The sequence below is a fragment of the Dendrobates tinctorius genome, unplaced genomic scaffold (genome assembly GCF_039654945.1).
Source record: "Dendrobates tinctorius isolate UK_male_01 unplaced genomic scaffold, ASM3965494v1 ptg000213l, whole genome shotgun sequence".
In the NCBI taxonomy this organism is placed as follows: domain Eukaryota; kingdom Metazoa; phylum Chordata; class Amphibia; order Anura; family Dendrobatidae; genus Dendrobates; species Dendrobates tinctorius.
The window spans coordinates 6,510,159-6,523,302 of NW_027361880.1; the positions used below are offsets into that span (position 1 = coordinate 6,510,159).

Sequence of the window (13,144 nt, forward strand, 5' to 3'; positions counted from 1 at the left end):
ATGCTGCCTGTACTCCGACCCTACCTGAGGCGTCTCAACCTAATGCCCCCTGCGGGGGATTAGGGAGGGTGCGTCTGTCACCGTCAGGGGGTCTTCATCCTCTCCTCAACCTCAACCCAGACCCCAAAGGGGTTGGGGAAGGAGGGGGGTCTCGACCTCGAACCAGGACCCGAGGGACTGGGGAAGGAGCGACATGGGGAATAGCCACCTCGACCTCAACCGGGTACCCCTAATGGGGGACCGAGGAGGGAGCCATGTCAGGAGTCTCGCTGGAGACCCGCTTTTCTTCATCTGTAGTCCTTTGGAAAAAAATCCAGGAAAAAGACGGAGTAAAAAAAAATTCTTAGGTGTGCCTCCTGCGACACTAAGCAAAAACTGGAGAAGGCTGACGTCGTCCAGGGGTGTATACTGCAGAGGAGGAGCCAAAGTTAATCTTTTTCAAATTATGCATAGTGTCGCCTCCTAGTGGACAGCAGCATAACACCCACGGTTCTGTGTCCCCCAATAAGGCGACAGAGTAAACCGCAGCGTTTGCATGCGTTTGTGTTTTTTATGCGCATGCGTTCTCTAGGTGTCACATTTCACAGGAGGAAAATCCTTGAAAAAGCCTTGAAACAGACTCCACCAATGGGACACCAGTGGGCGTGTGTCATGGGAATTCTTTATATAGACCCTGTTACAGCTGAATTCTTCAGATTTTGCTGCTGTTTCCCTGCCAGTTTTGTGGCTTGATCCTAGGATGTAGAGTAGTGGACCGACTGCCAGTTCCAACACCTTCTTTTATATACACTACCCCCCAAACAATGTTTCTTTGTGTAGGGGGTGGATTAAACCAGTGTCTAGACAGGTTTACTCTTAAAACGCATGCGTTTGCAAACGTAATGCGCTGTTTTAAAGCATTCCGTGCGCAAGCGTACGCATGCGTTTTTTTGACGCCTTTGGGCGGACCAAAAAATGCAACATGTTGCGCCCGGCGCATCTAGACACACATCTGGAAAAACGTATGCGAACGAAAGCTCAGACGAACGCATGCAAACGCAAGACCATGCGTATGCCATATTTAACATTGGTATGCATGACGCATGCGCACGATCCGCTGCGCACAAAAAAGGTAATGTGAAACCAGCCTAATGTTAATTCTCTGTGTTCAGTTTTTTCCTCCAATCAGCAAAATTCCCTGTTGTTGCTAGGTAGAATTAGACTGTGTGAAGATTGTCCCTCTGTGCCTCCCGTAGTTGGACTCTGTATTAGGTTGCTTCTCCCTTCTTCAGTTTGTTAACAGCAGCCATTACTGTAGACGCATGTGTACTGCCCTGTACAGATTACAATGAACAGTAGGTAAAAGGAGTAAACTAATACAAGATTTTGAATAAACAGCATCGTTTCTCCAGGTCTTTCTACAGTTTACAGTGGCGGTCGAGTTAAAACTATCTGCGGACGCCTGGTGGTGTGAGTACAAGTTATACAATTGTCTAAGAAGCTGATAATTAGAACGCTTGGGATTTGCAGCCATCAGGAAGAGGCAGAATAGTAAAAAGGAATAGCCGTCTCCAGGAACGGTATACATCTGCAATCCAAGAAGAGGATTGTTTATAAGGCTAACTTAAAGCAACAACAACAGCAACTTACATGGTTGCAGACATTCTCTGTGCTCTACACCTCAGAAAATTGCAGTGTGAAAGATTTAACCCGTTAGTAAGAAAAGTTCACAGCCTGTAATCCAGAGAAAGGATTATCTATAAGCTATTGAAAAGCTGCAGTTTTCATAGACTTGTATCACATTCTGTGCTCTTCAGCTCAGCTGTTTGTAATTTTGAATTGGTCTCCTTGACAACGAGGAGTAGAACAGCCCCCACTCTAGCACTCCTGCCAGAACCCTTTCACTGCCAGTCCTGCAGCAGCAAGAAATGGAAACAGAAATTCTTACAGTACAGTGAAAGATCCAAACGATCAACCAATCCTACATGGAATTTCAAAGAGAACCTAGAATCCACCAAAAGTCAATTGCTATACCACACAACTTCCCTAAGGAAAAAAGTGCTGAACCAAGTGACTGTCTTAACTGTGCCCAGCTCTCACGAGTTACCACCAGAGGGAGCCCTTGAACAATTGTACTCTGCATACCAGCCTTATAAAGACACTTGTAAAAAAAAAATATATCTCTACTCTGCTGAAAATAAATACGCCAGAGTGTCTAAAGGAACTCCAACAGCTCAATGCCGAATGAGACTGCACCGTGCGTGACATTGTGGACAATACAGAAGCAAAAATAGCACAAAAATGTCAGAAGTGGCATCGCACAGATCCAGGTCCGCTAGGAGTTCAAAGTACTCAAGTCAAGCTCATCTAGGTACTCAACCCTCAGTGAGCAATTCATAAGAGCGCATGCCGAAGCAGAATCTATGAAAGCGCATGCTGAAGCAGAATCTATGAAAATGCAAGCACTTTTCACCCAAATGAAGGCAGAGAGGGAAACGGAATCTGCACACAAGAAAGCAGCGATGGAAGCTGAATCTGCACGCAATAAAGCAGAGATGGAAGCTGAATCTGCACGTGAGAGGGCAGAAATAGAAGTCCTGTAGAAGGAATGTGAACATGCAGCAGCCATGACAAAGCTAAAGGTCTTCCAGCAAGCCCTAGGTGGGAACCAAGGAGGCAGCCTCAATTTGTGTGAATTCAACACGGAAGACTCACTTAAGCACACAAGACACTACATGCTGAGCAAAACCAACAAACTCCTGACCACCAACAACATTCCCGTCAGTAACGACCCCTCTCCAAAGCATCAAGACGTTGATCCGCCTGCAGCTCCCAGCTTTCAAGGTCAGTTCAATGTGCCAAAAACATTCAAACCCGAACCTCCTTCATGCTTCAATACACAGCCATATCCTACACCCCAGCAAAACCATACAGCTCCAATCACATCTATGGCAGAAACTATTCTCAGTAAACCGGTTACTGCACTAAATGTTTATGCCGAACCATACTATCCTACGTTTCTAAGTCAAGACGCTACAGATCATATGAACAACGCTACTCAGCCAGCAATTGTCTTCCCAAAGTCAGAGAAAACCGACATGTCTGATTTTGCAAGGTACATGGTTCGCCGTGAACTTACTAAGACCGGTCTCACAAGGTTCGATGATCAACCAGAGAACTATAGAGGTTGGAAATGTGCCTTTAAAGCCGCCAATTAGTGACCTTGGTATCACTGCTGCTGAAGAGTTGGATCTGTTAATCAGGTGGCTTGGACCTCAATCCACAGAGCGGTTCAAGAAGCTCAGATCCGTCCACATCAGTAATCCAGCAGCTGGTCTCATGGCTGCATGGAAAAGACTAGAACATAGCTTTGGCAGTCCTGAAGCCATAGAGAATGCATTGTTCAAACGACTACAGGATTTCCCTAAAATATCCGCCAAGGACAACAACTCACCACCTACAGAGGAAGACAAGGAGATCAGGGTCGCTAGCATCAAACCCACCGAAGTCAACTATAACAGCTGGGTAGCCCCCTCACCTTCTCTTTAGCAAAGACTGAGTTGCCAAGGGATCCGCAGCGAGTAACTGCTAAGTTCCCAACCTTTGACGCCTATCTCCATCACAAGCCTGGTCAAGCCGAAGCCGTGCTAGACTTTAGTGCTCAAGAGTGAGAGCCTCTCTTTCTCAATAGCCTCTTACCAATGGTGCTAGCGTTCCCCCCATGTAACACAGCCTCAGCACACTGCTGGATGTCGAACAAGACACGTTCACTTCCCAAGCATCACCCTGTGATGAACTGGCTGCTGAAAACAGCATCCACGGTCCTCTTGGGTTCAAAACACCCATCGCAGTTCAAGGCAGGGTACCACTGAGACAGCTTGCTACTCAGGACATCAACAGAAACACTATGTTACCATCTCAGAGACAACAAAGGTGGGAGATGGGGAAGAAATCTCTAAAGGCCTTACAGCAACTCCAGTCCTGCAGCATAGTTCTTTAAAGACTCTTTCAACCGTTATCAAGAGACAAGTCTACGTTTCTTACGACGCATCTACGAAGACTAGAGCCGCAGGAACCTCTCTGAGTGCTTCAGACTGCTGACTCCTTCGAGCAGGAGTCACATCAACGTAACTTTGTCGCTGGACTCTGCCATGGCGGGGAGCATGCCTCCGCATGCTGCTGCCGTGCTTGAACACAGTACTATCAGTGTCCAATTGAATGTTAAACTTCCCCTTGTGGATTAGAACTTCTACTGTTTGGGTTAGTGGAAGAGTTGCATGTTGCGGCTTCCCCAATCCGAAGATGGGTTTTTCTATTGGACATATTTTTCTATTTTTTCATTTTTATTCAAGGACTACGTTTACTGCAAGTACAGACTTGATTTCTTCATTATGTTGCATTGTTTTCGTCTTTCCTCTCATTGCAGGTTTCATGATGTCAAGGGACAGAGTCGACGCCTTACGTCGCATAAGTAATTATGAAATCTGACGATTTCAGATGGGGAGTGTTATGTCCCACGAATGGGAACCTGTAATGTATATTCTATGTGTTGAGTTTTTTCCTCCAATCAGCAAAATTCCCTGTTGTTGCTAGGTAGAATTAGACTGTGTGAAGATTGTCCCTATGTCCCTCCCATAGTTGGGCTCTGTATTAGATTGCTCCTCCCTTCTTCAGTTTAGTCTACAGCAGCCATTACTGTAGACGCATTTGTACTGCCCTGTACAGATTACTCCTTTTACCTACTGTTCATTGTAAACTAATACAAGATTTTGGAAGAAAACAGCATCGCTTCTCCTGGTCTTTCTACAGTTTACAGTGGTGGTCGAGTTAAAACTATCTGCGGATGCCTGGTGGTGTGAGTACGAGTTATACAATTACCTAAGAAGCTGATAATTAGAACGCTTGGGATTTGCAGCCATCAGAAAGTGGCAGAATACTAGCCATCAAAACATTCTATGATTCCATCTAACCCAAAATGGTACAGTGGGTATGGAAAGTATTCAGACCCCTTTAAATTTGTCACTCTTTGTTTCATTGCAACCATTTGGTAGATTCAAAAAAGTTCATTTTTTTCTCATTAATGTACACTCTGCACCCCATCTTGACTGAAATAAATTAATAGTACACAAACCCATAAAGTACAGTGGCACAACTGTTTAAACAATAAACCACCAAAGAACAAAAAAAACAGTATACCATGCCTACTAAATATGCTAAGAAGTGCACCTACAATTCACAGACATTGCCACCATCTATGTCAGCCACATAATGATTAGCACTGTAAAAACTGCTATATAAATAGAATGATGCTGGTTGCTGTGAGCACAAAGAGGTCATTCAAAAAACTTACATATAAGTGTGGTCTGCTAATGCGGTCCTCTATAAGCACACCAACGCACGTTTCGTCCCTTCGTCAGGGACATAGATGGTGGCAATGTCTGTGAATTGTAGGTGCACTTCTTAGCATATTTAGTAGGTCAGGCTTCTGGCGTTAGATTCTCCTATGTAACTTTTGGTAGTAGCCTTTATATTGTTTTTTTGTATCATTATTTCTGTTACTTTGATTTATTTGAATAAAGTTAATCAATTTTATTGGCATGGTATACTGTTTTTTTTTGTTCTTTGGTGGTTTATGAAATAAACAAATGTAGAAATTTTTGCAAATGTCTGATACAAAGAAAAAACTGAAATATCACATGGTCAAAAGTATTCAGACCCTTTGCTCAGACGCTCATATTTAAGTCACATGCTGTCCATTTCCTTTTGATCCTCCTTGAGATGGTTCTACTCCTTCATTGGAGTCCAGCTATGTTTTATTAAACTGATGGGACTTGATTTGTAGAGGCACACATCTATCTATATAAGACCTCACAGCTGACAGTGCATGTCAGACCAAATGAGAATCATGAGGTCAAAAGGAACTGGCCAAGGAGCTCAGAGACAGAATCGTGGCAAGGCACAGATCTAGCCAAGGTTACAAAAGAATTTCTGCAGCACTCAAGCTTCTTAACAGCACAGTGGCCTCCATAATCCTTAAAGTTTGGGACCACAAGAAGTCTTCCAAGACCTGGCCGTCCAGCCAAACTGAGCAATCGTGAGAGAAGAGCCTTGGTGAGAGAGGTAAAGAAGAACCCCACGATCACTGTGGCTGAGCTCCACAGATGCAGTAGGGAGATGGGAGAAAGTTCCACAAAGTCAACTATCACTGCAGCCCTCCACCAGTCAGACCATTATGGCCCAACGGAAGCCTCTCCTCAGTGCCAGACATATGAAATCTCGCAAAGAGTTTGCTAAAAAAAAAAAAAAACACATGAAGGCCTCCCAGACTATGAGAAATAAGATTCTTTGGTCTGATGAGACGAAGGTAGAACTTTTTGGTGATAATTCTAAGCGGTATGTGTGGAAAAACCAGGCACTGCTCATCACCTGCCCAATACAATCCCAACAGTGAAACACGGTGGTGGCAGGATCATGCAATGGGGGTGTTTTTCAGCTGCAGGGACAGAACGACTGGTTGCAATTGAAGGAAACATGAATGCGGCCAAGTACAGAGATATTCTGGATGAAAACCTCTTCCAGAGTGCTCTGGACCTCAGACTTGGCTGAAGGTTCACCTTCCAACAAGACAATGACCCTAAGCACACGACTAAAATAACAAAGGAGTGGCTTCAGAACAACTCTGTGACCATTTCTAACTGGCCCAGCCAGAGCCCTGACCGAAACCCAACTGAGCATCTCTGGAGAGACCTGAAAATGGCTGTCTACCAACGTTCACCATCCAATCTTATGAAACTGGAGAGGATCTTCAAGGAAGAATAGCAGAGGATCCCCAAATCCAGGTGTGAAAAACTTGTTGCATCATTCCCAAGACGACTCAGGACTGTACTAGCTCAAAAGGGGTGCTTCTACTCAATACTGAGCAAAGGGTCAGAATACGTATGACCATGTGATATTTCAGTTTTTCTTTAAGACATTTTTTTTCAGTCAAGATGGGATGCAGAGTGTACAGTAATGAGAAAAAAATGAACTTTTTTAATTTACCAAATGGCTACAATGAAACAAAGTGAAAAAATTAAAAGGGGTCTGAATACTTTCCATACCCACTGTATGAATGAAAAAAAAAAAAAAAAAAGTCAGTGCCAAAAAACAAGCTCTCACGCAGCTCCATTACCCAAAATTTCACCACTTTAAACCCCCCTCCCCCCCCCCCAAAAAAAACCAAAACACAACTATGCATGTTTGGTGCCGCCGCAATCATCCTGACCTAGAGAATTATGTAAATAAAATGAATATAAAAACTTGTATCACTCCCTAACTACCTGGTTGTTGTGCCTGATGCCCATCTCTGCCGGCACAGAGTAATCACAGACCGCTCCTGCTGGCAATTCCCACGTTTCCGTTGACAGATCAGCGGCTTCTCTTCTGCTCTGAGTCGATGCCAGGTAGTACAGCCAGGTAGTTGCCTCTGTTAGCATCTACTTGCCTGTTAGCTTTTAGTTCCACAGCAAAAAAATAAGATAAAATGGTCCTGGACATCCACTTTGAATAGCAATGTATATTCTGATGAGACATTCCGTGCTACATGCATATTACCAGGCAGCCTATCTACTGAAAATTAAGGAAGACGGAACACATTAGACCATATATTTATGACGGCAGGATAGCCCTCACCTTTTTGTACACCACTGATTCCTCGGTTTTGGGCACTCTCTGGTTGACATAGAAAACACGAGGAATGTTGAGCTTAATGCAATGCAAGTCACTGCCAATTACTGCCCACAGGCGGAAGATGCCAGGCTGACTGCTTTCCCCAATCTGTAAACATTAAAAGCACTTAATTAACCACTTATAGGTCTTTTAGACTTTTTTTTTTTTTTTTTCTTGTAAGATAAAGTCAAACCTGCACAATCTGCCAGGGCATGTCAAGGATGCTGCGAGCCGTTCGACGCAGGAAACTGCCTAACCCAGCTGCTTGGGTTTCACGGACTACACCTCCTGCTCCAGGGGCTGCATCTCCATCATCTAATCTCCGTTTCTTCTGTCGCTCTTTCCGCTGACGCGCCTGTATCTCCCACTTTTTCTTGTGATAACGCAACCACAGAAGTCTCTCTTCCTAGAAAGGATAAATGCCAAAACAATGAAGATATAAAAGCAACAAGACTGGAACCTAACTGCAGCCACAGATCATAACCAGCGTATCAAAAAGCCAAACTCACCCGTGTGGTGCCAAGAGGAGGTGGCGGACCCAAGACCTCTCTCCAAGACTGTGTAAGTGCTACATCTTGGGAGTCACCTTGGCTCTCCTCTGCGGTCAGTACAACTCGTTTTCTCTTTGTGCTTATGGGAATAGCGGGCTGCAGATGTTTTTTTACTCCAAAGTCCTCAATATCTGCAGTTTGTGACGGATCTGACTGCTGCAGTTGAGCAGTGACCTAGAAAATATATCAAACATATTAAACGATTGCAAAAATGTACATTCTTGGGGTCTACCCAGAGGGTATAACACAGGGCCCAGGAAGTAATTTCTTATGCCCCACAGCAGGGCCTGACACTATCATCACTATAGTCTTTTTGCACCAGCATTGGCTGCAAGCATTGTCGGGTAGAGAGAACGTGTAATTAGAATGAATTGGGAGGGGAGGGAGAGGGCATTTAATTGACATGAATTTGGTAAGGTGTGGGAGAAAGGACACGTAATTGTAATAAATAGAGGGAATAGGATATAGGCACAGGGGTTAATTAATTTATATTTTGTAGGCCAGGAAAAAGTGGCTAATTATAGTTGATGGGAGGCACAGTGCTGGCTTAGCAATTTATATTTTGGATGGTGGGATGTACAGTGGTTATTGATATATTAATGGTGTGGTGCCTATATCTATTCATGGATGCAGTGTGGGGAACTTTGTCTTTGTTGTGGCCACAGTGGCCATGTAGCCCCGGCAGCCTAAATGTAACAAAGTTGCTTGCATGCCAACAGGAGTTTTTTTACGTGGCTCCATACCTCAAATTGTGACGCTGGAGCTGCTCCCCCTCCCTTATAGGACATTACGGCACACATCAGGGAAGGCGGCCTTCTCCTGACTGCTAGCAGCAGCCTGCCCCCTGATACCATCTGCTTTTATTCAGTCCGATATCAGGGGGCATGTCGGCGGTGTGGCCTACTCCCGGGGACTACATTAGACTATTGTAACACACATACAGTAAAGCTGTTATCTATTTAAATGGTTCATTGATGAAAGTTTTACATTATTCTTCAATAGCACCTCAAGATAGCCGCATTTCAAACAGGACTATATAAAGGTCCGAAAAATTAAAGATGTCAGTCCACTACCAAAAATCAGTGAGCCATTTTATATTTGTGATATATAGTAATAACTTTCATAGAAATCTAAAGAAAGGGTCCAAGATGCCAGCTGCAAATCACAGTCAATTTGGCTCCTACATAGATTGTAAAACAGGCTTGATCAGTATGTGAATAGGTGCATACCAGGAGGAGCTACCTCCATATACAATATACAAGAAAAGGTTGCACTCTATCATGCTAAAGCATGTCAATATGAAATATATGAAATATGAATAGCAATACGGCTTTTGAATATTAGGAAAACAAATTTTGAGATGCTTAGCATAAAATTTGGCCAAATTATATCTGCACTTCAACCATCGTCAATGTGGTCTCAAAAAACTGATGGGTCCTTTCGTGTTTTTTGAGACCACCTTTGACGATGGTTGATGGGCAGATATAATAAGGCCAAACTTTATGCTAAGCATCTCAAAAATGTTTTTCCTAATATTCAAAAGCCGTATTGCTATTCATATAATTCACATTGACATGCTTTAGCACGATAGAGTGCAACCTTTTTATGATCGGTATGTAGACAGACATGTCACGAGTTAGTGATGTCTGGGAATACCCAATTGGTTGAAACAAAGGCGTCTCATCGTTCTTCTAAGTGCTGTACCCACAAAAATTAATAGCTTGGCTCTCCAATTACAATCAGATTTTCCTGCACCAAGTATACAGGTCACTAAGGAGTTTTAGTCACATAGTATGACAAAAGCATCATAATTTTAGAATAGCGAACATTCAGACACAGCATATCTGAATAGGAGCTTAAAAGGTATTACTATACAGCACAACATAGATATTCATATTAAAGCAGCTGAACGAGGAACTCTAACAATGTATCGCAAATCTGCCGCATATTAGAAAGACTGTCTTCTCTGGAAACCTGATAACTATTAATGTTCAGAGGATTCATATTCACAAAACCTTTGTAATCTAATTTAAATCTCGTTAATATGTATTTTTTGTTCTCCAGGATATGAGCACTTACATCTTGGTTCTGCAGGAAATCTCTGATTCACACTAGTTTTTGTAAGGGACATAAAAGGTTAATGCAAAGCAAATTTACAACCAACTTGTTTCCTCCACGCAGAAATTCATCAAATAAAGCCTGATAAAATCGTAGAGAATTCTAGAAAATTAGGCTTACATACCACAACAAAATGCAATTTTCATCAATTAGCAGAACACCAAAATAGGAAGAAAAGCAACAGCGCAGCTAGTAAATAACTAATTATTAATGAACTATATCCGGCCACAGTGCTGACTGTTAGCCAAGCTTTTACCACTTAGAAGTATGGATTCGTTACACTTTCCAGTAAAACATAGGCTTCTTTCTGAACAGAAGATCGTTTCCTTCTTATAATTTTATTTTTAATATTGTGAGCTGTAACCACAACGTTGATTCTGCCGTATAAGCAAATCAAACAGCGCCATCGCCTGGACATAAGAGAATTGATCCAATGGCGAGAAGAAAAGTATGAACAAAAAATATATAAGAACAGCAGTTCTAGAACTTCCTAATATGTTCAGCCCTGATTTTAGCCCAAATACTCACTTGTTTTTTCCCTGCACTAGTGAAGAGCTCATTAATTCTTTTTTGCTTGTAGACGTCATTCTTCTCGAGCAACTTCTTATGGAGCCAATCTGGGTGTCTTACCCGGGGTACTGGATTCTTCACCTAAACACAAACGGGATATTGATAACTTTTCTAATACCTAAACATACATTTTTTTTAAAAGCCAAAATAAATTAGATTGAAAAGTTATTCAACTTGATATTAAATTCTTGTTTACGTCCAATGGGGAAAATCCAGAAAGACCAATTTTTGTAAGGTACAGTAAATACAAATGTGCCCAGTGTAGATAATCCCTCGAGCTACATAACCTAAGCCATAATATAAGCCTGACAAATATCAGGAGACTGGTTAGCGTCACTTGAGCTTTAGAGAGAACAATATTGCTCAGGACAAATCGCACTTTGCTTTTTATGCATGGTTAAAATCCCGCCGACACCAGCCTATATTTCAGCTGAAACGCATTGAGGCGCAGACACTCGCTGGGTCAGAGGCCAGCAGCTGATGCTGGCGTGCAAGTCACTAGTTGTGCATCACAGTGATGTCATGTACGGCCCACCACTTGAAGTGAGATAGCATATGCATACATACATATACCAGGATGGGGGACATACCGCATTTTTCAGACTATAAGACGTACCGGACCACAAGACGTACCCCAAAATTTCAGAAAGAAAATTGGGGGGGAAAAAAAAAAAATCAATGAGTCAAAAAGGGGATGTCTTACAGTCCTAAATTCAGCTTACCGGGGATGAATCGGCAGCAGCAGGAGTCGGGCGATTCTTCCGGTGGTCCGACGCTGCAGGGCGATGATCTCGCTCCCATCCCAGCCTGGTGCGGCAGGTTTGGCAGTGTTTGGTGGTGTGGGGGGCTCCGGCGACATTTTCTGATGTCCGACGCTGGAGGGCGATGATGGTGCAGCGGTGCTCAGTGGTGCCGGGGGCTCCGGCGACATTTTCTGAAAGCACGGAGCCCCCATACTTCTACTGCCTCGAAGCTGTGGCCTCCAGGAAAATGGCTGCCAGAGGCGGCACATGCGCAGATTGAACTCTTGGCAACAAGCTCTCGGAGCCAAGATCTCAATCTGCGCATGCGTCACCTCCAGCGTCCATTTTCCCAGAGGCTACATTGATTCCCCAGGCACAGACTGAGATCTCGTCCTCGTCCCAAGATCTCGGGAGACAAGATCTCGGAGCAGAGATCTCAATCTGTGCATGCGCCGCCTCCGGCGGCCATTTTCCTGGAGGCCACAGCATCAAGGCAATAGAAGTGCGGGACTTTGGGCTTTCAGAAAATGTTGCCGGAGCCCCCAGGACCACCGCACCATTATCGCCCTGCAGCATCGGACCAGGACCACCGGAAGAACGCCCGACTCCTGCTGCCACCACGCTAAGTGTAAGTACAGTACATTCAAACTATAAGACGCACCCCTGTTTTCCCCTCAAGTTTTTTTGGGAAAAAAGTGCGTCTCATAGTCCGAAAAATATGGTACATACCAGGAAAGGGCCCAGGGGCATTATTACAATCAGGAGGGGGATAAACACATATGCTTATAGAATTCTACAAGCACCCAAACATCTGACCAACATGCAGGGGAGAGGGGTGTGGCAGGTCGAAAATTTTACATTAGGGTCTGATGGGCCCCAGTGACGCCACGGGCCATTTTCATACCTGTTGCAATGCTGCTGGAATTGTAATGATTTTTTGAATAGCACTACCCAGACGCTCTATGTAGTAATCCCAATCTAGAATCTGAAAGAAGGAAAAAAACCATCAGTAACTCACTAGGTCTAAACAAAACACAAAAATATTTAAAAGTAGCAGCAGTGATACATTTACAAAAAAAAAAGAAACAGACATTTAACTAACCAAGCGTATATCTAAATCCTGTAGAGATGGGTTTTTCAGCCATTTGCGTAGATAATGTCGCTTCACTCCTAACTCTGCCTGAAATATTGCCAGAGGAATAGCTCTACAATGAAATAAAAACATGGTATCAGGACTAACACAAACTCAGATTCTAGAGGGTCACAGCCTGCCATTAGAAACATTTCTACTAAAGATCGGAAGTAACGTACTGTATTTTTGGTTTATAACACGCACTTTTTAGGAAGAAAAATTTGCTAAAGAGTGTGTGCATCTTGTAATCTGGAGGCAGCTTTCTTTGATCTAGAATAATACAGACAACTTTCTACCCAATCACTTCAAGAACCGCTCTCTGTCTTCCTGCCCGACACTGATCT

General features: G+C 43.5%; 1 protein-coding gene across 1 annotated transcript in view; it reads right to left on the reverse strand.

Moving 5' to 3' along the window:
• POLE (DNA polymerase epsilon, catalytic subunit) overlaps positions 1-13,144 on the reverse strand; it is a 195,266-nt gene that overhangs the window by 51,761 nt on the left and 130,361 nt on the right. Inside the window, exons 27-32 of the mRNA XM_073554802.1 lie at positions 12,771-12,873; positions 12,573-12,653; positions 10,884-11,006; positions 8,196-8,411; positions 7,880-8,092; positions 7,651-7,794 (exon numbers count right to left, since the gene is read on the reverse strand). Of these exons, the coding sequence (XP_073410903.1) occupies positions 7,651-7,794; positions 7,880-8,092; positions 8,196-8,411; positions 10,884-11,006; positions 12,573-12,653; positions 12,771-12,873 (880 nt within the window). The remainder of the gene's footprint in view (positions 1-7,650; positions 7,795-7,879; positions 8,093-8,195; positions 8,412-10,883; positions 11,007-12,572; positions 12,654-12,770; positions 12,874-13,144) is intronic.